General features: G+C 35.8%; 1 protein-coding gene across 12 annotated transcripts in view; it reads right to left on the reverse strand.

The window, feature by feature from the left end:
- Positions 1 to 25,947, reverse strand: part of KCNK2 (potassium two pore domain channel subfamily K member 2) — a 198,645-nt gene that overhangs the window by 44,576 nt on the left and 128,122 nt on the right. For all 12 annotated transcript variants that reach the window (XM_072831059.1, XM_072831056.1, XM_072831062.1 and 9 more), the window contains 2 exons: positions 13,645 to 13,805; positions 10,615 to 10,801 (listed from right to left, as the gene is read on the reverse strand). In XM_072831059.1, coding sequence (XP_072687160.1) covers positions 10,615 to 10,801; positions 13,645 to 13,805 — 348 coding nt within the window. The remainder of the gene's footprint in view (positions 1 to 10,614; positions 10,802 to 13,644; positions 13,806 to 25,947) is intronic.

Below are 25,947 nucleotides of genomic sequence, written 5' to 3' on the forward strand. Positions count from 1 at the left end.
TTGATCCGGGAGTTGTGAGTTTGAGCCCCAAGTTGGGTGTAGAGATTCATAAGTAAAACAAATAAATTCAAAAAATATTAATTTCAACTGGTACATGATAGGTTTGAAATGTTTGAGGTGCCAACAAGTGGAGGTACAAAGTAGGATCCTTAAATTACAGATCTAATGTTCAACAGAGCAGAGCAGGAGACAAAGACTGTAGTAAGAACAACACAGAGGTGGGATGCTCAGAGGGGTCATGGTTGTACTCAATTCACAAAAATTCAATCTATACATTGAGAAGAACAGCTAATAAATAGCAAGTATACATTAAAGTCAAATATAAAATATCAAATGTAGCGTCACTACACATAAATTAGACTTTGAGTTGCCCACGATGACATTTTCAAATATCAAAGGGTCAGAGTAAAAAGAGAACATTTTTCTATCAGGCAAGTAATATGAATAGACACAAGTTCAGTTTTCTTTTGGGACAAATAATAATTTGAAAAACACAGTTTCAAGAATAAACAATGTTATTTTCAAAATATTGTAGAAATTTTACCTTGTGTAAAATTTTTTAAATATCATTTCTGGGAAGGACTGTGGAGGCCCAAACACATCTCATGATGGTTAAGACTTGGCCCAAGGGAGAAGCAGCTCTACAAATTCACAGAAGTGACTTGAGAAGTGTGTGTGGAAACTTGTTATATGATAGGCTCACTAGCAAATTCCATTTTTCAAATGTTTCCATTTCAATGAAACCAAAATGACATTTTTTTCCAAGTACTTTCTCTTTCAAAACCAGAAAATCTTCATCCAAATAGTTGTGACTCACTTATTAACACATAAGTTCACCAACATGTTGATTTTAAAAGTTAGTTCATATTCAAGATGACTTTTATAAGCCCTCTTTCTTATAAACAGGATGTCACAGTTTGAAAAGAGTAAATTAGCTTAATCACCAAAAGGTCTATATTTGGGTAAAATGTTCATCCCACAAGTTTCAGCGTATTCTAAGCCTGAGCACAGGGATGGGGAATGTTCCCCATCCTGTACTGCCACTTTTAGGATAAAGTATCAGCCATCAAAGGATCTAGGTAAAACTAATGTACACAAGAGTGTTGTCAAATAACCCACAAGTCCTACTTACTTTCTGATAGCCAAGATTTATGAATGAATTTCTAAATTATTTCGACCACTTGATCCATAAATCCAAATTAAAATAGCTGAAATATTAAGATAACTCACTTAAAAGGAGCTGTTAGTCTTATTTTTAAATCAGAAAATGTCAACAAATAATTTTTTGGCTGTTGTAAGTGTCAATTTTAGTCTAGCATAACCCGTACCTGGGTCTCTTGCTGATTAAGAACCTACGGTAATTTCTCTGTCCTAGATTCACTGCCTATGCCCTCCACCCCCATCTCCACTCAGCCACTCTCTCATTTTTTCCTCCCTCCACAGACTCCTGAGATGCAGCCTGCAGGATGCTATGACCTGCTCTCCCCTCCTGGGTTCCTCACCTACTTGGCAGGATCAGCAGCTTGTGGCTACTGAAAATGTGGATGCACGTCTTTTCCATTTTCAGACCTTTCTAGCTAATTACTGTAGGTGAGCAGACAATGATTATAAAAATAGCAAAGAGGGGTGGAGGTACAAAGTTTTTAGGAATCTTACAAACTGTTCCAAGTAGTTAAAAATAAGTCTCTTCCTGACTCTCATCATGGTGATGGTGCCATTTTTCTCTGGATTTCTCTTAAGTTCTTAAATAAGGAAATTAGCCAGAATCTAATCTGATCTAGCAGATTAAACTTCTAAAAATATAGCTCAAGAAAGGTTTATTATTATTATTATTATCATTATTTATTATTATTACTTATGGCATTATTGCTGGAACTCATTTTAGCAATAGTGGGTTTCCTAAACATTCCGTTGGAACTATTCTCCATCTTGCATTAAGAAAGCCATTTCCTACCTGGCCCCAAAGAATCACTCATTAGGGGGCAGAAAAGCCCATCAGGCTGCAGCAGGCACATCCAGGTTTGTTTGTCTGTCTATTTGTTTGTTTGTTTGTTTGTTTAAATAAAGGCCTAGTAGTCCTATATAGCCCAGTCTCTGCTCATTTCAGCCGATTTCCAAAATATTCAAAATCTGTTTGAGAGAGAAGAGTGAAAATTAAGACTTCCTGATTGCCCACCTAAATGAAATCATTCCATCCTAAAGCCTTGGGAGGCAGGTGTTGAGGAGGTTTGTATTCCCACTCTTCACATTTCCATTGACACAGGACAGGGCTATTAGTAAGACCATTTGCCATAGATGGAAGCCACATCTCCAGCTGCCTTTATCAGTAATGACACTGATAATTCAATTGCCATCACTCTCACAGTCTGTTCAGAACTCAGGAGTAGAGGACCACTTTCATATTGGCTCCTAGAAATTCCAACAGTAAGTAGTCCCACTTACAATAGGGAAGTCACAGTCTCAGTAGGTAAAAGAACATGTGTCAGGCCACACAGGAAAGGAGGCAGGAGAGCTAAAATTCAAAGCCAGGGCTCCCTGGCTCCAAAACACAGGTTTTTATTCATTGGCCAGGTTGTCCATGTCACCTATGATCTCAGCAGCTGTTCTTCCTATCATTTATCCACCAGCCTTTTGTGTCCATACTGCATGACAGACACTTAGCTAGGGCTAGAAACACTAAGTCAGATGAGGTGTGCCTCTACCCCTTCTTCCCCTCAACAGTCTTACCTAGAAACCAGGTGGGTCTGAAGAGAAGTACTATTTTATCAGGACCCTCACTACCTTACTTCTGTCCTCATTTCAACAGTTTCTAGCAGTTGGCCCTGTTCTCCAAAGAACTTGAGCATGTGATGCCCTCTCCTACTTATATTGAATTTTCTTTCCCTGAGATACTTCTGAACCACAGAACATTTATAAAGAAAAAAAGAAGATAAATTCTGGATTTAAAGAATCATCTAGCTATTTTGAACTGAAATCATCAACTCCATGACCCCATCTTCTGGTTTATTTTATTTTATTTTTTAAAGATTTATTTATTTATTCATGAAAGACACAGACAGAGAGAGAGGCACAGACATAGGCAGAGGGAGAAGCAGGTTCCTTGCAGGGAGCCTGATGTGTGACTTGATCCCGGATTCCGGGATCACGACCTGAGCTAAAGGCAGGCACCCAACCGTTGAGCCACCCAGGTGTCCCCCATCCTCTGGTTTAAAGTAATATTTGTATTACAGAATATAGATACAAACATAGAACTTTGCTCTAAAGAAAATGGGCATCATTTCTTTGTACTGGTCTTTAAGTATTTTAATTTAGATATCAAATACTGATCTTAATTTTTTGTTTGGCTTTACTTTTTTATTAAATAAAACTATCCTGCCATATAAAGGGGGGAACTTATTTTCTGCTTTAGTACGCTTTTCTTTTTTATGTTATGCAATTAAACTGAATGAAGAATTTTCTCAGGGCTTCAAGAACTAAGAGGCTCTTTCAATAATGTAAATTCTGCTTTCTTTTTAACAAATGGAAGAATGACTTCAGTATTAAACCATAACTCACCTAACTAAGTCAACTTCTCATATGCTAATAAGTCAGAAAAACAAAAGGCAAAAACTGGTAACTAAACCTCTCCAATACCTGAACCTATATTTGGGGGTTTTTAATTTCAGCATTCAAGATGCTGTCCATTTCCTGCTAGGTACATGGTTTAAATTTAGGAAAATAGCCTTTAGAAGAGCAGTAAATTTCATGATCACAAAGAAAGATCAACACACTGTCACTCACTCATCCTTTACAAGGAAGGAAACCGATAGTATTTAAGATGTGCACAGTTGTTGTTCCTAGAAATTACCATCAGGTCTCAATATAGGGCAATTTGAAATCTTTTTCATTACACTTAGTACAATTTACCGCCTGTCTCACTAAGCCATAACTATCCATCACTGAATGTTTTCCTTTTCATTTTTTTTCTGCACATATTTTCATAATGCTTCTATATATCCATTCTGAATCTGTAAAGTTAAATAACTTCCTAGTTTGTCAGATCCTAGGACTTCTGGACCATTTGGATCAAATCCCATTTAATTAATCATGCAGATGTTAGCCATTCTCTTGTGAATTCTCTGAGAGTTGCTGGCTGAATCAGGAGGTGGCCAGACTTAGCAGTATTTTCCTATATTATAAAACAGAATGACTACCAGGAAGAAAAGTTCCCTATTGAATTTAGTTTTTGCTTTTGAATTTCAACCATTCTTTCCCAAAAGAAAAGGAACTAGAGCAGTCATTATCACTAAGTGCTAAGCATAGTATCTAATACACAATATGTGCTCACTAAATATCTGAAGAAACAGAAGAAAGATGAATACATTTCTCTGGCAGTTACATAAATCCTTTCTGGTAAAAGTGATTTTTCTGAGACATTGGGGTGGTGGTGGTGATGACAGTTCTTCAGTAGATCTCAGTCCTCATCAGCTACTTTCCCTCTTATCTACTGAATTCTTGGCAAATTTTTACTGTTATTGACCAGTTCAATAACAGGAAGTTTAAGAACTGGCCACTGACACAGTTGCAAAACCTTTAGGCAACATCAGGAACTGTTTTTTAGTGGGTCTCTCCAAAAAATCTGCTACGATTTTCGAGCAGAGATTTATTTACATGTTTTCATGATAAAATCCCCCTGCTCTAAGCACTCTACCGAATGAGTCATCTTTTCAGGCATAAGGAAAAGCAATAGTTTGGTTACTAAAAACTTCATTTCCAATAATGACTTTGAAAATATAATTCCAAGGAAACATTATTCTTAATATGAGATATACAAATATGTTCTTTCCAAGTAAAAAAAAAAAGTGATGTCAAATGACTATACGACTGTGAAAATTTGTAAAAATTTAGTAAAGGTAAAAGTACCAGAAGAATTTTAACTTGGGAGGTCCTAAATTGTTTTTTCTGTATAGAGGAGCATAAAGCCTGATTAACTCAGCAAGCTCTAGTCCAGAGGAAGACCTTCCTCTGCCCAATGGTCCTTCTAGCTGGACTTAGAATCAAATTGACAGGAGACAGATTCAACAGGGGAAAATCAAGTTTAATAGGTGTGCAAGCAGGGAATCCATGCAAATATGAAATTCCGAAGACAATAAGGCAACATGAAGCATTTGTGAGGAAGGAGAGGGTAGGGATATATCAGAAAGGTGAGAATAGATGTTTGGAGAAACAAAGGATTGTCCTATTATGCAGGTACATTTCTTAGGTAAAGGGGAGTCTCTGTTAATAGCTCTCTTTCTGATATAGGCTCTCCTTTTCAGCGTCTTTAGGCAATTTTGGGGGAGGCAGAAAGCTTTTTCTACATGTGTTGGGTTTTGATTACTTTTAAATTGAAATAATCTTTGTGCCACAGTGGTCCATCTCAGGGTAGCCTGCCCTGGGCCCCTACACTTTCAATAACTACCCGTGAGATATGGAAAATTTCACTATTCAACTAAATATACTAAATTTCATTGATCCAAATTCCAAGAAGATATATTTGGATGGCCAAATAAATTTATACTCTGATGGAAAATGTGTTTGCTTAAGATCAACTATGAAGATTTCTTAGAAGATCTAAATTTTTGGCTAAAACTTTTGGTTTTTATTAGAAGAGTAGGTAATGTGAGGTCATTGCTTTGTGAAACTATAAATTTTTATCTGGCTTTCACTCATTCAAATTATGTCTTATGAACAAATCTGGTTTATGAAAGGGATGTTTTTGAGCACTTCTTTACACAGCTTCAAAACAAGATGTGGAAATGTTTTCCTTGGCTTGCATGACACTCTTACCCTAATAGCATATATAAAGATACTGGCTTTGGAAAAGAATTTTTAAATTTGGTTAATTATTTGACTTCTCACCAAACTTGAAGAATCACCACTTAAAAACAAATCGCCGACCTTGAAGACCAGTAGAGGCAAGCCTGAATAAATAGAACTTAATCTGTCCCACATTTCCACATAATTAATATTACTGCTTAGGCTGTTTTAGCTCTCAGTCCACAAGGTAAGCATGATTTAACAACTTAGCACTTCAGACTTTTCATCAAATGAAAAATAAAATGGCAAAAGTCAAGAAATAGAACACAGGATATTAACTTAATTCTCAAACATAATTTTTGCCATTAACTTTAACTTGCCTGTGTAATTTAACTATAAATTACAGGCACTGCTAAAATCAAGTAAATGACACTTTGCTAAGTTATTGCCTTTATCTTTTTTTACTTTTTAGGTAGGGTTACTGTGTGCAAGCACTAGTCTTAGTAATAGGGGTCTGTTTATTCATGTGTAAAGTAAATGTGGGAGTACTCTGTGGCCTCCTGGGTTCTTTTGAGTTCTAGGACATTGAGAGCTAATAAAGAACACAAAAAAACCTATTGGGAAGGAGCACACACCAACCACTAATGTAACCAACCAGCAACTAAAACACCTCCCTTGCATAAATATAAGGATAAAATTAAAATTTTCCATGTCTCTTCTTGCAGAAAAATTACTAAATGATGAATTCCTATGTTCAGTCACTTACACAATGAGACCTGAACATTATGTCAATCTGTCTTTACTAGTTAGTGATCTGCAAATGCTTTTGATTCAACATTACCAACAGTGAAAAGGTTATGCACATGCAAATTTAAATGCATGTTTATTTGTCAACCAGAAATCTATCATGTTCGGGGTGCTTAGTGGGTTGGTTAAGTGTCTGACTCTCAATTTCTGTTCAGGTCATAGTCTCAGGGTCATGAGATCGAGCCCCATGTGGGGCTCTGTGCTGAGCATGGAGCTTGCTTGAGATTCTCTCTCTCCCTCTCCCTCTGTCCCTCCTCCTCACTCATGCTCTCTCTGTTTCTCAATAAAAAAAAAGAAATCTATTATGCTTTTATATATTATATCATGAACACTATGACATATTAAAAAAAAAGTAAGGAATGAGGCTTAACAATACATGAAAACAGAAGTCATCCTGTTTGCCTCCCATTGCAGAAAGTATACCTGGCATGGATTTTCTTGCTTATACCCTGAAAATGAGCACTCTGTTTCAGAGTTCTGGTCTAAAACATCACATCTTTACTTGTTGCTCTTGAAATGCTTCTAATAATTACACCAAGATTACAACTTGTATCCTAAACATTTATATATCACTTTCCAAAATTTACTTAGTTTCCCTTAATAGCATCAGTTTGAGGAATATGTTGATTGGTCTTCAAAGGAATTCAATAAAACAATGTGAATGAGCCTTCATCCTACTCAAAGCAGGGCTGGCAGGTGTAAGAAGGGCATCAGATGATGAGTGTGCATTACAGGAGGTATATCTTTGTGTTCTTTTGAGATTTATAGCCTAATCGGCGAGATGTTCAAGTTGGAGAAATACTTCCTTTTTTTCCTTGGCAAAAATACCAAAATTATGTGAGAATACTATCTGTAGTGACATGGAGCTTCAAAAGGGAAGGTTCTACAAAGTAAACACTGGTATTTCCCAGATAGGATACTTGCCTTTGCTCAATAGCTGACTTTTGCTTCACGGCCACAAAGTACCCAGAAGCAAAAGCTATTTATGTGTACTCACTCTACTGAATTAAGTGAGGCAATTCTTTTCCCAGTTCCTTAAAAAAGAACTCAAGATCTTTGTTTTTTCCAAAGAACCTTGCAAAGAGTACACATTTCCTACCAGCCTTTGCCATATCTGCCTCATCCACATGCTCCTTCCAAAACCACTCTCTCTCTGGTCACAAGGACCTGGCATGTAAGAACACTCCTCTAATGTATCTTTCTCAACATTTGTCACTTTAATCCAATCTCATTCCTTTGCTAATTTTTTGCAGGGCATATTTCTGGTGCTTTTGATTATTACCTCCTCTGCAAAATAAAAATAAAATCACAGTAATGGATTTAGCGAGGGGGTCAATACAATACAAACCTAGTACTAATAAAGATGTTTGTTAGATGATACTTAATGTCACACACATATCATTTTGTGACCATGTTCCCCAACAGTGCTGTGCCATGACTCTGAATTTGGGGTCCCCACTCATACAAACAAGATATTCTCACATGATCTAGCCAGTTTCAAAATGCTGATCTCTTAAGGTTAGTTTTTTTTTTTTTTTTTAAAAAAAAGGTGGAATGCCTGAGTGGCTCAATCGGTTGAGCCTCCAACCCTTGATTTTGGCTCAGGTCATGATCTGAGGGTTATGAGGGGTTGTGAGGTCGAGCTGCTTATTGGTCTCCCTGTCCAGCCAGGAGTCTGCTTGAGATTTTCTCTCTCTCCCTCTGCTCCTCCCCCTGCTTGTGTGTGCACTCACACTCTCTAAATAAATAAAATCTTTAAAAAAAGGTATTTTTTCCCATCTTCTACAAAACCACAAAGTAAAAATATTTGTTCTTTTTTTCTAAGCCATTTTATACTGTGGTCACAAATACAACACTATTTTAAGATTCCACCCATTTTTTTTTTAATCTATAACTTTTTTTTTTTTAACCAGCCCAGGACACATACTGGACTGACAGGGTCTGTAAATTTCTTAAAATAACACATGCACCGTATTATAGTACTGAAAACTATTAGGAGTAGAACTTAAATTCTCTTATTACTCCCTCAAGAGATAAATATGTTCAGGGATGCACATGTTAATGTGTTAATTAACTAGATGGTGAGAATCCCTTTATAATGTATACATATATCAAATCACCATGGTGTGCACTTTTAATATCTTATAATTTTATTTTCAATTATATCTCAAGAAAGCTGAAAAATAAATGAATAAAATGTCACATTACTGTAAAAAATTAAAATAACACATGCAGTGCAAGGCTGTTGGCCTTAGACTACTCATTAAATACCTCTATATTCCACAGCTGTTGTAAGACTTTATTCATGATATTTATAAAGTGGTGCAAGAGGCCAAGGTTAACGTATCCCAGGTCTGAATCTTGTTATCATCTCATTGTGTCTTACTTTCTTTTACATTAATGCACTTGCCACTTCTACTTAAGTCAATCATACACCTTCAATGAGAGGTAGAAAAATAGATGTTTTAGGGCAGAAGTTATAAAGAGCTAGAAATATATGATATTCTTCTTGCTACATTTTGCTAATTAGAAAACTAAAGGATTTCCAGCAAAGTGATGCATTCTCCCCTTCTGGGGCCTCCATCAGTACAGAGATGTGTGCACAGTATTTTTGACCAAAAGCAAAGCTTCCTTCATGGAAATATTTCCACCTTCAATGGGAATTTGGGCTTTGCCAGATTAAACAATAATTAACAAATCAATAGAAACAGATAAACTCTCAGCCTTCTCTGAGATTCTATAGAACTGTGCAAAATATTTTTTCTCTGTAAACATTTAAGAAGTTTGAGACAAGAAAGATCAGTGAACAGCCAGAAAGTATAAAACTCTCCTAAAATTAAATTAGGCTGGTGAGTTTATCCTGCAAAATTTAAAAGCACATTCTTACTGTAGTGTTTAGCATGTTTTTCTAATACTTGAAATTGGATTTTCTAAAAAAGAATGAATGGGCAAAACAATCCATGACAGAACACCACTGTGCTTAGTTTTACAACCATTATTATAATTCATTTAAAATTGGAATTAGAACAATAATGATAATTGGATAATATAAATGGTAAGGAGAGAGTTAAAGTAATAGGAAGTTAAGACCTAAGCGATACAACAATAAAGCAAACTGCAATTGCAATGACACGCAGAAAAGGAAATAACAAAAAACACAAATAAAAAGTGTGGACATTGGTTAACAAAAACAATACTGTCCTGAGAATTGAAAATTAAATGAGGTAAATATCTTAGAGAAAAGGTTTTAAGCAGGTTAGAACATCTTCTGAAGTTGGCAGGTGTTTTTTAAAACTGAGACATGAAAAGGCCTAAGTAAAAAGAGCAAAGATAAATTAAACTCGAATTTGTCTAACACTAAAAGAAAAAAAAAAGAGGCAGATTGTCTGGTTTCTGAAATTAGGGTGGGAATATAAGATTCTGAACAAATAGCAGCTTACATTTCTTTCCTAGAATGAAAATAAATGTTCAACTGCACGCTTCTGCTTATCTCCACTGTAACAGAACGACTTTTGTCTCTCTGTCACTGTGGCAGATCAAATGGTCTTCCCAAATCCTAATCCTGAGTACCTCAGAACATCTGAAGATGTAATCAGTTAATCTGAACTCATCCTGGAGTAGAGTGGGCTTTTCATCCAGTATGACCAGTGTCCATATGAGAAGAGGGATATCTGGACACAGCAACAGAGACACGGAGAGAATGAATGCCATGTGACATCGCAAAAGCAGAGACAGGAGTAACGGAGGAGGATGGCCAAGGTCAGATGGCCTCCTCTAGAAGCCTGAAGAGACAAGGAGGGATTCCACCTAGGGTCCCAGAGAGACCATTGTTCCTACTGTCACTTTGATGTTGAAATTCTGTGAGGCGATGAATTTCTTTTGTTTAAAGCCACCCAGTTTCAGCACTTTGTTGGCTACAGCAGGCCTGGGAAATGAAGACAGACACTATGTTGTGCTGCAAACCCAAGTGAAAAGTCTAATTGAAGGACCTGGGTTAGGTGAGTAGTGTCGGTGCCAGGAAAAACTTACCTGCAACGTAGTCACCAAATCCAATGGTTGTTAAAGTGATGACCACAAAATAAATGGCATCCAGGGCACTCCAGCCTTCTATGTGCTTGAATATGATCGCGGGCAGAGCAACAAAAAGTACACAGCCAAACAGTATAAATATGATTGTTGAGATGATGCGAATCTTGGTCTGACTAACATTCCACTTCTAAGGATGAGAATGAAGAAAGCAAGAGAGAGAAACTGATTGAGATTTATTGATTACTGGCATACCTGCAAAGCTAACCTAATACACTCTTTTCAGCAAATTAGCAAAATGAGCATGTTATTTTATTTCTTTTTATAATTCATTTTCAAATGGCTTATAAAAACTGGGTATAACACAAATAACTCAAAACAATCAAATGCTAATGATGATGCTACTTTACCCTTACATACCTTTACAACAGGTAAAATACTTTCAAAATAAATTACATTTGCTCTGAGAATACAGTTTCATATGTACATCATTCTTCATTTACTTGAATTACTTCTGAAATATTTCTATTCTATAGGTATCCTACTGATTGTGGGCCAAACATAATCTAGAAATATATGAAAATAAACAAAACTGAATGATGGGCTAAATATTTAGTATTGAGAATTGATAAAATTATTTTTATGAAAAATTTCTCCCACTCCTGATTTCCTATCATTCATTATTCAACCGATTAAACTGAAACACCTACAGACTTAAAGTCCACAGTTGATTCCCCAGATGAATTGTGTCTGTGTTCCATGACCTTAAATTGTACAACTAGATAAATCAAACATGACATAGGGCAAGGAAAAATCTTCAACACCCCTATGCTACAACTGTCTTTTCACCTTCTTCTCTTATCAAGAATCTCCACTGTCTCACATACTAGGTTTGTACATACAGTAGTTTATCTCCAGATCTTCGTTTGAAGCTAATCACTCTATATTTTTCATCTGTAACTGGATCTGTCCTATCTGCTATTAAAATTATAGGCCACATTCCCACCATATAAAAACCACGGAGTTTTAGAACTTGAAAATTTCCTAGAGATAAAGATCTATGAAATCATAGGGTGGAAAGTGAAAAAAAAAAGTTTCTCTAGTCCACCATCCTTAAAGCACAAGTGAAGGTTAAGTGAATTCATGTTTGTAAAGTTCTCACAGCGGTGTTTATAGTACTAAGCCTGGAATCATGACCACTGGAATGTATTCACCACCAGGGCACAGGATGCATTTTATGCACTGATGTAATTACAGCATCAAAAACATTATCAGGCATCCAGTAGGCACCCCAAAATTTGTTGTCAAAATAAAATGAGTAAACAAAAACAAAAAGCAGAATCAGAACTGTAAATACATAGAACAAACTGATGGTTGCCTGAGGGGTAGGGGAAGGGCAACTGGGCAAAATGGGTGAAGGGGAGAAGGAGATACAGGCTTCCACTTACGGAATGAGTAAATCAAGGGAATGAAAGGCACAATGTAAGAAAAATAGTGATTTTGTAATAGCAATGCAATGGGGCAAATGATAGCATTATGCATAAACTTGTTAAATCACTAAGTCGTACACCTGAAACTAACATAACATTATGTGTCAATGATACTCAAATAAAAAAAAATTTTAAGCAAAAAAAGTTAATATTGATACCACTAATCTTCCCTGTCAATTAATATAAATAGGAGATAACTTTTATATCACTATAAGAAAAGTATAATACCCAAAACAGGATTAAACTCCTATTTTAGAATAATCATACCTACTCCATTCCAACTGTAGAAATACCAACTGTATTTCTCCAACTGTAGAGTGTGAACTTGGAACTTAAAAATAAAACATAACTAAAAAATCAATCAATCATGACTAATGCCAAAAACTGGAACTATGAATTGAAAAACCAATACTCAGTGGTCTTATTTCATCAATAGAATTAAATGTAAAATACTTTGTTGAAATGTTTGTGAAAAGATGAAAAGATCTTTGAAGAGTCAATAAAATGTATTTGTAATGCTGAGGTGGCAGTAACATGTCCTTTATAATCCCACCCTCTCATGCAACTTTTTTCTTCAAGACTGGAAACTTGTAATCATAGTGGTATTATTACTATTTTTCATTTACCATTCTAATAAAAGCATTTTCATTTCACTTATTTTTTTTCTATTGAGTATAATATAGCCATGAAAATCTTCTTGTAGATTACTTTTGGTTGTACTGAATTACATCCCTTAGATAAGTTTCTGTTAATGATATCACTGAATTAAATTATATGATCACCTTTATTATGTTTGCTGAATAGGGTGTCCTTCACAAAGGGGCTATATAAGTTTAGAATGCCACTAGCAATGAACAAAGGTACCAAAGCAAATTTTAAATTAGAAAACATTGTCATTTACTAGCTGTTAAGCTTTAATTAATTTATTTTATATTTATTTATTTATTTGAGAGAGAAAGAGGGAGACAGAGAGCATGTACATAAATGGGGATAAGTTGGGGTGGGGAGGCAGAAGGGGAGGGAGAGGAAGAGGGAATCTTAAGCAGATACTGTCCTAAGCTTGGGGGAGCCCGTCTCAGGGTTCCATCTCACAACACTGAGATCATGACCTTAGGTGAAACCAAGAGTCTGACAGTCAACTGACTCAGCCATTCAAGCGCCCCAAGCTTTTATTCATTATCTCTAACTCTCAAAGTGATGCCTCCATTGCCAGTACCATTATTCACATTACACAAATAACAAAATGGAGATTTCAGGGTAAAATAACTAGGTTAAGAGAATACAGCAAGACAAGACTTCTGGAATTGGAACCAAGGATTGTCAGATTTCTATTTCATTTCTGCATATTTGGGGATTTTTCCCATGCACTAATTTACTCATTCAAATTAAGTATAAAAATAAAGTGAGTTTCATGCTAAGAGAGGTACACATAAAAGGTTACGGAAAACCCAATAACTTGATTGCCTAACATATCTGAGGTGACAGAAAAGTTTAATTGAAAAAAATTAAACAACATATGTAGTTAAAAGGCTATTATACTTACAATAAACGTATCTTCCACTTTTGCAATTCCTTTTCCAAATATGGTCCCTAGTTGATCACCAACTCCAGCCAACAAAAAACCAAAGAGGGGAATTCCCAGTAAGGCATAGATGATACAGAATATTTTTCCCCCTTCTGTGCGCGGTGAAATATTTCCAAATCCTAAATACAAAAAAAAAATTGTTTTCAGTTGTTTATAAATGAGTAATAGTTTAAAACATATGATCTTGTTAAAAAGAAAACAAGACAACTGAAAAAGGACTTGGGCTATATCCATTTTGACCTCAAACTTTCTGGTTGGTTTCTTCTTTCCAGTTTGGGGCTTGGCACAAGTGGAAGACAGAAACTACCCCCTCAAGCCATAAAGTCTGCCCTGAGCCAGCAAGACTCTGCCCATAACTGACTCCAAAACAAGGATGGATTTAACCTTCACTACCTTCCTGCATACACCCACCTACCTTTGTCCCACATTTCCCACATAAACCTGTAAGTATTAGTGGTGTTTTGGAGACAGTCTTTGAGAAGGCTAGTCCTCTGTCTTCCTGGTGTTGACCTCACTGAAATAAATTCCTTTCTGGTTTCACCACCACTCGTCTCCCTGCCTTTGGATTTTGTCAGCAGTGAGCGCCTGATCCTGGTCTGTTTGGGACCCCTGGAGCCAGATGCTCTTGCACTCCCGTGCCCCAGCTACAAAACCATAGACCGAAAATGGCACCACTTAGGCTAAATCCCCAAACTGGGGATTAATAGCTCATCTAGCTGCAGTTTCAACTTCACCCATAAATGCAGTCTTAGTCTTAACCTTAACCAGTCGGTTAGGAATGATCCTATCAGAGCCACATTGGCCTTCTCCATCACCCTCTCCCCCAAAGGAAGATGAGATGGATCTGCTTCGTAAGACCCCCTGTTCTTCCCTCTCAGGGAAAGCTACCTTGCCTGGAAGACCCTTTTCTTAGATTAATAACTTTCTTGCCCCACCCTTATTTTTAAAAATGTTGCTTGCTGTATGATTCCTCGGAGCTCCCCTCTGCTCACTAGAGGGCATACTGCCTAATTGATGAATCATTTAATAAAGCCAACTAGATCTTCAAATTTACTCAGTTAACTTTTGTTTTTTAACAACCTCAAGAGTAATTCAGAAATTCCCCAATATCAAAAGATATTACTCATAGGTTTCAACTAGTTAAGAATCCCTTTTAAATATATTTTAATGTAAAATAAGCAATAAGCAAATAAGAAAATATTTCAACAATCTACAAAGTATAGCTAATGTTCCAATTAAAATAGATGATGAAAACCAGGGGGTAACACATGCAGTAAAGCCAATATTTTCATTAAATTTCTTTCTGTATCTCTATACTGAGAGATACTGTTAACTATAGAGCTTTCATTGTCATTTATTGAGAAGGAGCATTGACAAAATAGCATGGATAGAGGAAGGCAACTTTTCATATATGGCGTCTACACATTTAACTCATTTACCTCCCATCTGTTCTTATCTACTAATGCCTTGGAGTGCTGAACACCAGAGCAATATGTGCAAAGGATCCATCCAGGGCAAGTGTGAAAAGGGCCCAGAAATCCTGTATCAAGGTAATTTTAAAGGAAAAATTTTAAGCTGAACTATCTGGGACAGTGTATCATTTCTGAATGCTATCCAGGAATGGAACTCAAGAATCTAAACCCTGTCCTCTATTCTAACATCAATTAGTAGAGTAGTAAAAACAAGAAAGGTTTGCTAAATCAGCAGGGTAGGCTGTTTTGACATGGGTTCTTTGACCATTCCAGAGAGTCTTGCTAAGATCCAACCCTGTTCTTTGTTGCTTCTCCAGATGAATAACTACATGGTCTGAAGTAGGGCCAACATCTGAGTTATCCTATTCCATCCCATTTTCTCTTTTCGATTAAGAGGACAAATGTCTTCAGAGTCATATCCATAAGAAGTAACCTACCTCTAGGAAGGGTCAGAAATGAAAGATAAAGGATACTGTCAGTGAGCCCTCTTGCTCAACTGTAGACTCCAATAGTTAAAACCAGAAATAGACAAGATTGCTTAAATCATGATTTAACTAAAATACATTGTGCTTATTTCTTACTACCATTTTTAAACATTCCAACCACCAGACCAGAAAAGCACTGATAGCAATGGAATGCCTAAAGACTTCACCCCACGGGTCCCCTTTCCCTGCCCATGACCATAGGTTGAACACCTACTGACCCTCACCCATGATCATTCATCTCTGCCTGGTCTCCTGAATGTAATCCCCTACCCTTAATCATTCCTTATAAAACTCTAGGTGTCCATCTTACTGGTGGAGAAGTCAGTTGTTAAGACTTAAACCTGCCATTCCTCTGGTTGACGGCACCTGAAATAAATTTCTGCCTTTCTTTTTTCCAACCCCCCAATAACTCTTGAGTTATTGGCTTCTCTTGTGGTGAGTTTGTCTGAGTGTTTTGAGCAACAGTGTTAATAAAACAAGCCAGGAGCTATGCTTCTGATTTGTCCAGGCCCCTTGGTTCTATGGGACAGAGCAGTTGGCCGGGGCAGCATGCCAGAGCTCACCCATTTGTTTCCTGATTTAGCAGCTGTGATAGATTGATCGGTAATAATACAACTTAAAAAAAAATTCTGATTGTGGCATTGCTTTAAATAGGCTCTACTGTTTCAAAAATAAAATTCTAGCCATCAGAGAGCTCAATTTGATCTGCTCCACTTAAGTTAAAGGGGCGTAAGAAACAAAGGCTCCAAGTTTTCATCCATCATTGACTCAGAATCAGCCTGGAGGCCACTGGAACATCTTTCAGAAAAGCTGACAGAGGATTTCTCAGAAAGCCTGTTTACATCACCAGTGCAATGACCCAAAATTCAAGGAGACTTCAGGATATAAGGAAAGCCAATCTACCTTTCATTGATCAAAAAAATGGAGACCGGTTCCTTGTGGCATCTCTGTACTTCATTTTTACTACCTCCACGTCAAAGTTAGCATACGAGAGACTGAGGGAGTAGGAATGAAGCATCATGATATGAATCTTCTCTGCATGTCTTCTGTTTTGCCTTCCAAGTATGTCTTTCATTACCATCATACTGAGCTTTATGATGAATCTGTGCCTCCTAGGTGACATCCTTTACACACTGACCACTTCGCATGGACATACAGATACAGAGACCCAGCAGTTTTCTGACATAAAGGGAATGCCTATAACTCCCCAAACATTTCCCTGGGTGAAAGAATGAAATGGCTCTTCAGAGGATGGTTCCTTGTGCTTTCTTCCCTCTCTTCTCTATGTAAAATAAGACCAGACTTCCCTCCACAGATTTACTACACATTCTAACCAATCAAAGGGCACTGGTTAAATGACTTGATACTATCAATGGATTTATCAAAGGTATCCATTGATTCTAAGCAGTATGCTAAGCTTTTAGAATATTAATCCTTGTGATTGTCTGGATTTCCTGACTCTCCCTGATGCATTAGCAGCATCTTCATTGCCTCAAGGTGAAATGGATTTTCTTCTTGTTACAGCAAGAAGAAAAGGTTAAAGAAGCAGTATTAAGTTTTGTTTTCTTTTAACTCCTAAATTAAGGTATACACAAGAAAATGTATCCCCTGAGAAGAGCAGAGTTCAGTTTATAGCATAAAATATGCAAAATTAGAGAGGAAAAGGAGCGGCTTCCAAAGAGCTTGGGGGAATAGACAAGACTGACCAGGGATGAGACATGACTTTGGAGGAGGTGGCATTAGGCAGAAACCAGAGGATAGGACGTTAGGGGTTGAGGAGGCAGGTTCCAATAGTATATACTAGGGCTCAACCTTGAGAGATAAACTATTAATCTTCAGGGGTTTTACAAGTCAGCTGACTTCACATTAGTAGCTTGGAATCAGCTCTAGTAGGAATATTTATACCACAGAAATTGGCAAGCACTATAATTTATGGTTCCCCTCCCATTACCTAATGTTTACCAATATACTACAGAATAAAATACAGTGAAATTTAAGAGACTATATGTTGTCTATGCCAGAGACCTGGAGGGAAGCCAAGCCAAAGCCTATAGGTCCACTCTTAATATTTAGGTGAGTATATCACTAGAACAGCTATCATTGCTGCTTCACATCATTCTAAGGGAAGGGCCTTTCCTGAAAAGCTACTTTAAGTCCATTTTAAGTGGATCATCTAGCAGGAGACCCAAACGTACCACTCTGACTTGAATAATCTCAAGTGAACAGGCCATTTTCTGGGATCATTTACTAATATTACAAATAAATAATACACTTGTTCATGCACTGTGCACATTTAGCAATCACTTAATTATTTGTAAGAGTTCATTTAATGTCTGTATTCTGTACTTGACTTTGAGTTCCATGAGTGTAGAAGTTGATTTGTTATTTTTTATATATTTTTACAACTATGATTCCAAAATCTTCCTGACTTATTAATTAGTCCAAAATTGGCAATCAATTAGTATTTCTTCACTGGTTGACTGGCACATAGACCTAAAAAACTCACAATACTTTATAAGGAGGGTAAAGAAAAAATACAGAGAAATAGAATATCTCTGTGTGGGCACTAATAAAAAAATTAAACTTCTCTCCCACTAATTAATAAATTTACTATTTTTGCAATAAAATTCCATAGTTTTAAACATTTTACAACTTAAGAGATGACTCTAAAATTCATCTGGAATAAAATTAACAATAATAGTCAATAAATATTTTAAAAGACTAATGTGAGGCAAAGTTTACCTCCAAATTAAAAAAGATGTTAGCTATAGTTTTAACAATTAAAACTTGTGGCAAATTAAGAGTGTAAAACAATAGAAAGCATAGAAAAGGACCCCAGCATGTAAATGAATAGTTGATAAATATATTTCAAATCAATATAGAAGGAGTTGATCATCCAGTAACTAGGAACGGGATAAACTGTAGGCTTCTTGTAAATAAATGATGTCCTTACCTTACATTATACACTAAATAATTTTGAATAGATTATATCATAAAATATAAAGAGAATATGACCATAAAATACTATAAAAATATAGCAGGAGAATGACTCTTTAAGCACAACTTCTAGGACAGAATTATTAAAAAGTTAAAGATAAATATGGCTATGCAAAAAATATAATGATGCTGTATGTCAAAAGAAGAGCATAAATTCTATGTAATAAAGGCTAAATGCTTTTGCCAAGAGGCAGTGAAGAGAGACCCAAACACCTCTGTTATGAGTCTTCCTAGGGCTCCTCTTGGTCAAAGAGCCAAGCTTTCATTTTATTTTCAGGCCTTAAGTTGGACTGAATCTATCATATTTGCATTTGTGATTTGAGATATTCTAATTTAGCCTTCCATCACTATTATGTAAAACTTGGACTATTAAAGATACATCTTTTGTGGAGAAATATCAAATATTCATAATGATAAATTGATAAACCCCAAGTACATTACTGGCTTTGTGTATTTGAGATTTACTAAAAGCCGGTCAACTGGCCAACTTCAAAAAACAATTGTGTTTCCATTGGAAAATGTCAGGCTAAATGAGTAATAAGCAATATTTTGGGATAACAGTAGTCTTTCTACCCTCTCTGAGTGAGACTTACTGGTAGTAAGTAACACAGTTAAACTATTTGGACTCATCAGTTGTAGTGTATATACTCCAGATTTAAGAGTTTTACTTGACTAATACATAGTTCATGAAAATCTTTACTCTCTTAGCCAGCATTTAATGTGGAGACTGTAAAAAAAATAATAATGTGAAGACTGTAGTTTGTGATTACATTATTGAAGTAATTGTAAAAGCAATAATTTGAAATTGAATTTATGTGGATCCTTCTAGAATTAAACACATTAAAAATATCTAAGTAATTCTGATAAAAAAATTAGGATGTAGGACTCTATTACTCCAACCCCATGGAGAGAAAATTTAGGTAAGAAAAATACTGCATTCTACTATTTTACTCTGACCAATTCTATATCATTAAGCACTAAGTTACATGCAAGAAAGTAGAAATCAAATATCATCACAGCAAACAGTATGATTTAATTCTGTTCAATGACAAACTATTTAATAATAATTACATGCCATTTACTGTGCTAGATACCTAGGACAGAAAGATGAAGAAAACACTAGAATTAAAAAAACTCCAAATTCTTAATAAAATCAAATAAATATGTTATCTACCAACTTTTTAAAAAAGATTTTATCTTTAAGTAATCTTTACACCCAAGTCAGTGCTCAAACTCACAACCCTGAGATCCACCCACTGAACCAGCCAGTCACCCCTACCAACTTTTCTTTAAATATTAGTGAAGGTACATAAATGGATAAAGACTTACTACACAGAAAACTAAGAATGACAGTGTGTGTATGAGAAATATCCCATTAAAACATTGCACTTAAAAAGCAGAAGTTTAATTCCATGTTTACTTTGATCTGAAATGAAGGTAGGTCTATTCACATGCTGAATCTAGAAAGAGGCCATAACTGTTCGCTATATGCAGCATTTAAGTACTAAAACCAGAATAGACGCAAGGAAAGCCTGAAATAATTTCCTACTGGGACAATAAATGTTAATGTACTGTATCAGGAAATTCAGCAAAGACCCAAGGACAAATGAAGAGTGAGGAGATAAAGAAAAAGAGAAAGAAATACAAACCATCCTACTCAACATGAGCCTCTGAATAAGAAGTCCATAAATAAATCAAATGCTAAGAAACACAAACACAATCAACACCTGCAGCAGGAATTTACTCCAAATGAAAATAACTTCAAGGGACACTCTGAGCTAAATTTTGAAAGAGGTAGATTAAAAAAAATAATAAAATTTTTATTAATATTATGCGATAAATCGGCACAAAAATATAAATAGGTAGATAAGAAAAGGAATAAATGAGAAATCTTGGGAATGAATCATATTAACTTCTTTTAGGGAAATAAAATGGATGAAATGGACTGATATGGGTGAAGGAAGGACTGATGAATTTGAAGGTGATACTGAATAATTCACATAGAACTTAACACAAAGGAAAAGGGATTTAAAATAAAACCGTAAAGAAATATTAAGAGATCAGAGACAAGAAGGACAAAGAGACCTCAACAATTATATATGAGTTCTAGGAGGAGAAAATGGAAAGACTAGCAAGGAAACAATATTTAATATACTGTTAGCTGAGAACTCAAGAATTGAAGACCTGTGGACTCATATTGAAAGTGTACTCTTAGTGTTAAATATGCTAAATAAATATATACCCATGCCTAGACACATCACAGAAAATCAAAGAACATACAAATAAAGATAACATCTAAAAAGCTATCAGGGAAAAGATTTATAAAGGAACAATACATGAGCAAGAACAGTCACTGGAAAATAATGGAGTCTGATATCTTCAAAGTGCTAATAAAACATAACCATTATTCTGAAACTTTATATTTAGCTAAAGTATCAAAGAAGAATGAAAGGTCCTATTTTAGCATTTTCCAGATATACAAAGTCCAAAGAAACCACCCCCAGAGAACTCTTTCTAAAATCACTATCTAGGTGTGCTTGGGAAATTATATACATCAGAAAGAAGAAACAGAACCCAGAAGGAAATCATAGCATAAGAGAAACAGAAGTGGGCATGAAAGTGGAAAAAAATATCAGAAAATATAGTCAACTATTAACTGCGAAATACGTGCACATACATGAAAATGCACACAAACACTGTAAGTTAACAGTACTCAATAGTAACAAGATGGATGGGAGAATGGGGAAGTTCAATAAATAAGCAGTTTAGCTAAAATGTTAGCGATATAAAGCAATAGCCAAAAATGTGTTCAAGAATAATGGTAATGGAACGCCTGGGTGGCTCAGCGGTTGAGCATCTGCCTTGGGCTCAGGGCGTGATCCTGGAGTTCTGGGATCGAGTCTCACATCGGGCTCCCTTGCAGGGAGCCTGCTTCTCCCTCTGCCTATGTGTCTGCCTATCTCTGTGTGTCTCTCATGAATAAATAAATAAAGTCGTTAAAACTTTTTTTTAGATTTTATTTATTTATTCATGAGAGACACGTAGAGAGAGAGAAAGAAAGAGGCAAAGACATAGGCAGAGGGAGAAGCAGACTCCCTGAAGGGAGTCTGATGTGGGTGGGACTCGATCCCAGGACTCCAGGATCACTCCCTGAGCCCAAGGCAGATGCTTAACTACTGAGACACCCAGGCTTCCCTTTAAAAAAAAGAAAAAAAAAAAAAAAAAGAAGAAGAATGGTAACTACTAGCATTCCAACAAAAGAGTAGGAGAGTAACGAAAAAAGGACAAAGAAAGAGGGTGACATAAACAAGAAAAAATCCAAATATATAAACAATCACTATTTATATATTTAAATCCAAATATATAAACAATCACTATTTATGTAAATACATTAAACTCAGAGATTAGAATTTCTATAAATATCACAGATCAGATGAAAATAAAGGGATGAAAAAAGATTTGTCAGCAAATCCTTATCCAAAGAAAGTCAACATAACAATATTAATATCAATCACAAAATTTAAGTCTGAATGTACTCTTAAGGCTAATGAGATTAAAAAATTATAGACCTGAGGGAGCCTGAGTGTAATCTGGAAAGCTTTATAGATGTAAGGATGCAGAAAAAGCATTTGATAAAATTGAATACCCATTGATGATAGAACTTTTAGCAAATAAGAATTGGAAGAAATTAAAAAAAAAAAAAAAAAAAAAAAAAAAAAAAAAAAAAAAAAAAAAGAATTGGAAGAAATTATATTAACATGATTTTAAGTTAAAAAAATAATAGCTGCCTTATACTTAAGATGAAGCTTGAAAGCACTGATTTTAAGATAAGGATCATGACAAATACATCATCCTCATGGCTTCTCCGTTATAGTCTATTGTAGGTCAATGCTATAGGCTTAAAAGAAGATGTAAAATGAGAAAATAAAAGTTGAAGCTATTACTGTTTTTTAGATGATATACTTTTCTATATAATAAAGCCAAGAAAAAAATAAGGCCAAGAAGTTTTCTAGATTCAAAGAGAAACAACAATAATAACAATAATTTGCATGTGATTATTATGTGCTAGGCACTCTTACAAGTAATAAAGATTTTAATCCCCTAAATACTCATAATAACCACTGTGGGGTAGGTATTAATATTCTCATTTTGCTAATGAGGAAACTGAAGCATAGAGAGGTTAAGTCATTTTCCCAAAGATACATAGCTAATGAAGTGGGAGACCTGGAATTCAAACCCAGGTATTTTAGGTCCAATGTCTGGGCTCTAATCACATATACCACAATACTCCTATGCTCCCAGAAACAACCAAAATAGCTAAGAATAAATATCATAAATAACACATAATTATTTTATGGATAAAATTACCAAAAAAGTTGCAAAATAAATGACATAAAAAGAAACCTGAAGAGATGAAGAAATATTGTATGTTAATGTTACTAAATTTATGCTAAATATAATATAATTGCAATAGATATTTTGAAAGAGTTTTCAGTGGAATTTTATGAACTTTTATAAAAATCTGTAAGAAGGTAAAGGGCCAGCAATAGCTAAGAAATATTTGAATATTTGGGGAGAGAAATGATCTGGGAAGGTTTGTCATACATGATATCGAAACCTACTGTAGGTATTAAAAAACAGTATGATTAGGACAATGGGGTACTGGACAGGGAGAGGCAGACCAAGCAAAACAGAACTGAAAGCTCAGAAATAGATTCAAACATATCTGGAAGCATGGGTATCTGCCAAAGGGGTAGAAAAGATCAAGGGGTCAATGAATGCTAATGAATGGGTGTGTGGAGTTGGCTACCTGGTGAGACTGGGAAGGGTAATAAAGGGCCTTCAACTTCCTATATTGTTTCATTCAAAAACAGTAAAAACAGGGGATCCCTGGGTGGCGCAGCGGTTTGGCGCCTGCCTTTGGCCCAGGGCGCGATCCTGGAGACCCGGGATTGAGTCCCACATCGGGCTCCTGGTGCATGGAGCCTGCTTCTCCCTCTGCCTGTGTCTCTGCCTCTCTCTCTCTCTCCTCTCTCTCTCTGTGACTATCATAAATAAATAGAAATTAAAAAAAAAAAACAGAAACAGCATGAAGCAATGTTAGATTTGATGAAAGTAGATGAATAGATGGTTGTGTACAATATAATTCTTTGTAGACATTTCTACTATTTGAAATACTGCACAATAATAAAAAAGAATTTCTATATATACATTACATTTATAAAACAAAAAGACATTGGACAATATTCTACACCATTTCTTATAGTTCTCTGAAAGCTAGAAATAGAAAATTGTCTTATCGTGACACAGAAGTCTATCTCAAAACAGTTAATATCATAATATTAAAGCACAAGAGGAATTCCCTTAAAATCTAGGGGGGACAAGGACATCCATTTTACAACTATTAAGTAGTATTATTCGGAAAGTTCTAGCACGTGTAATGGCAGTAAACATATAAGAGGAATAATTATTATAAAAAGAAAGACAAATATATTAGTTGTGGGTGGAATTAAATATCCAGTAAATACAGGGGAATACTGAAAATTGTATAGAGAAAAGCTCAGCAAAATAGATGAAGGCATGATAAATATGCAGAAATCAAGAGCATTATAGTATTTGAGCACTACCTCAAATATGCTAAATGAAATGGAAAATGATTTATTTAAAATATTAAGGGAAATATGAGAGACCTGTAAGTTATCTGATCAAGACATATACAAGAACTTTAGAGAACAGCTTGAGCTACTGTAGGAAGACTTCCTGAAGAAATTAATATCTAACCTAAGTAATGATAGATTCTCAAGGGTGAGCCAGGTAAAGAGTGGGTGAGGGGAGGGTGTGCATTCAAGGCAAAGGAAGAAACATCATCAGGAGGGCTCAGTAAGAAAGTGGTTCAGTTCAGTTAACCTCTTTGTGTCTTTCATCTGCATGGTATGGATTTTCATACAGGGTGAAATATTTGTCCCTCCAGAAGAGTGATCAATTTACTTAACACTTCAATTGAATAATTACTCCATTTCCAACCTACACGTGATCTTTTAAAGAAAACAGTATGTTATTCTGCTCTTTTCTGTTTTGTTCCATCCCATTCTACAGTAGCTCAGGCTGTTCTACAAAGTTTTTGTATATATATGTCTTATCCTAGGCCTTCCCCAGCCCCCACTCTCCCACATCAAATGTGTGAGAGGACCCCTGAAATCTGTCATCTGGACTACACTCCTCCCCCTGCGACATTCACAACCTCACACAACCTGTTAGGGCTTAAATCAATCACCGCACAGTCGGAGTTCTCAAATCTCCCTCGTGCCCAAATCCTAAAGCCACAGAACTTTGTAGGCAGTGAGGTGGAGCCCTTCAGCACCACTCTTGGGTTCCCTTCCCTGCTTAACAGTTCTACTGCCACTGCATCAAGGCCTCCAAACAGCCAGAAAGTGGCCTTTTCTCACCCAAATCCATCTCAAAATAGTTCGTTCTCCCCAAAGCACAGCAGCTTCAGTCTTGGTGTTCCTATTAAACGTGTATATCCCATACAAATCACCACTCCTTATTTCTCAGGATTCCTTGTTATACAATTGTCCTACCTTCCAGTAACACCAGAGTCATAATTGTTGAAGAAAATGAACAGACGTTTCTGTTCTTTATATGTTTTATGCTGTTTATTCCAATGGTGGTACCAATTTGGCCCTTCAATTATCATGTTGAAATCCTGTCTGTCCTTTCTGTTCCCTCTACTAATACCGGCCATTCCTTTACCCCTCCAACCAGGTGGGACCCTGATTTCTCTCAGCAAACATAGTTCCTTCTATTGCCTTTGGAGGAATTCTGTATCACTCTAACATGAATTCTCGCCATTTAATGACATGCTTTTACCCCTCTTCTTGCTGATAAACTCCTTTGGACTTTGTGTTAATTTTTTTTTCTTTTTTTACATGCCTCATGTTGTGCTTTGCTTAGAGCAGATTTCAAGAAAATTGGTTGGATGAAAAATAATTATCTATGGGCTTTCATTAATGCCTCATATTTTAATGAAATAGATGTACTCAGATCTAAATAATTCTACAGTACTATTTTTTTATATTGCTTTTAATTTTATTCAGGATTGACAAGGAAAAGAGAAGTTCTTGATCTGTGCAAACGGTATTTTAAAAATTACCTCTAACAATAATAATTAAAATATTATTCTAATACAAAACAATTTAAACTATCTTAGATGCAGAAAAAGCATTAATATCATAGGGCATAAGAATAAGATGTCAGAAGTAGGCGAGAAAAAGAATATAAGTTCAGGGTGCGCTCACTTAGCAACT

Source organism: Canis lupus, chromosome 6, assembly GCF_048164855.1.
Source record: "Canis lupus baileyi chromosome 6, mCanLup2.hap1, whole genome shotgun sequence".
In the NCBI taxonomy this organism is placed as follows: Eukaryota; Metazoa; Chordata; class Mammalia; order Carnivora; family Canidae; genus Canis; species Canis lupus.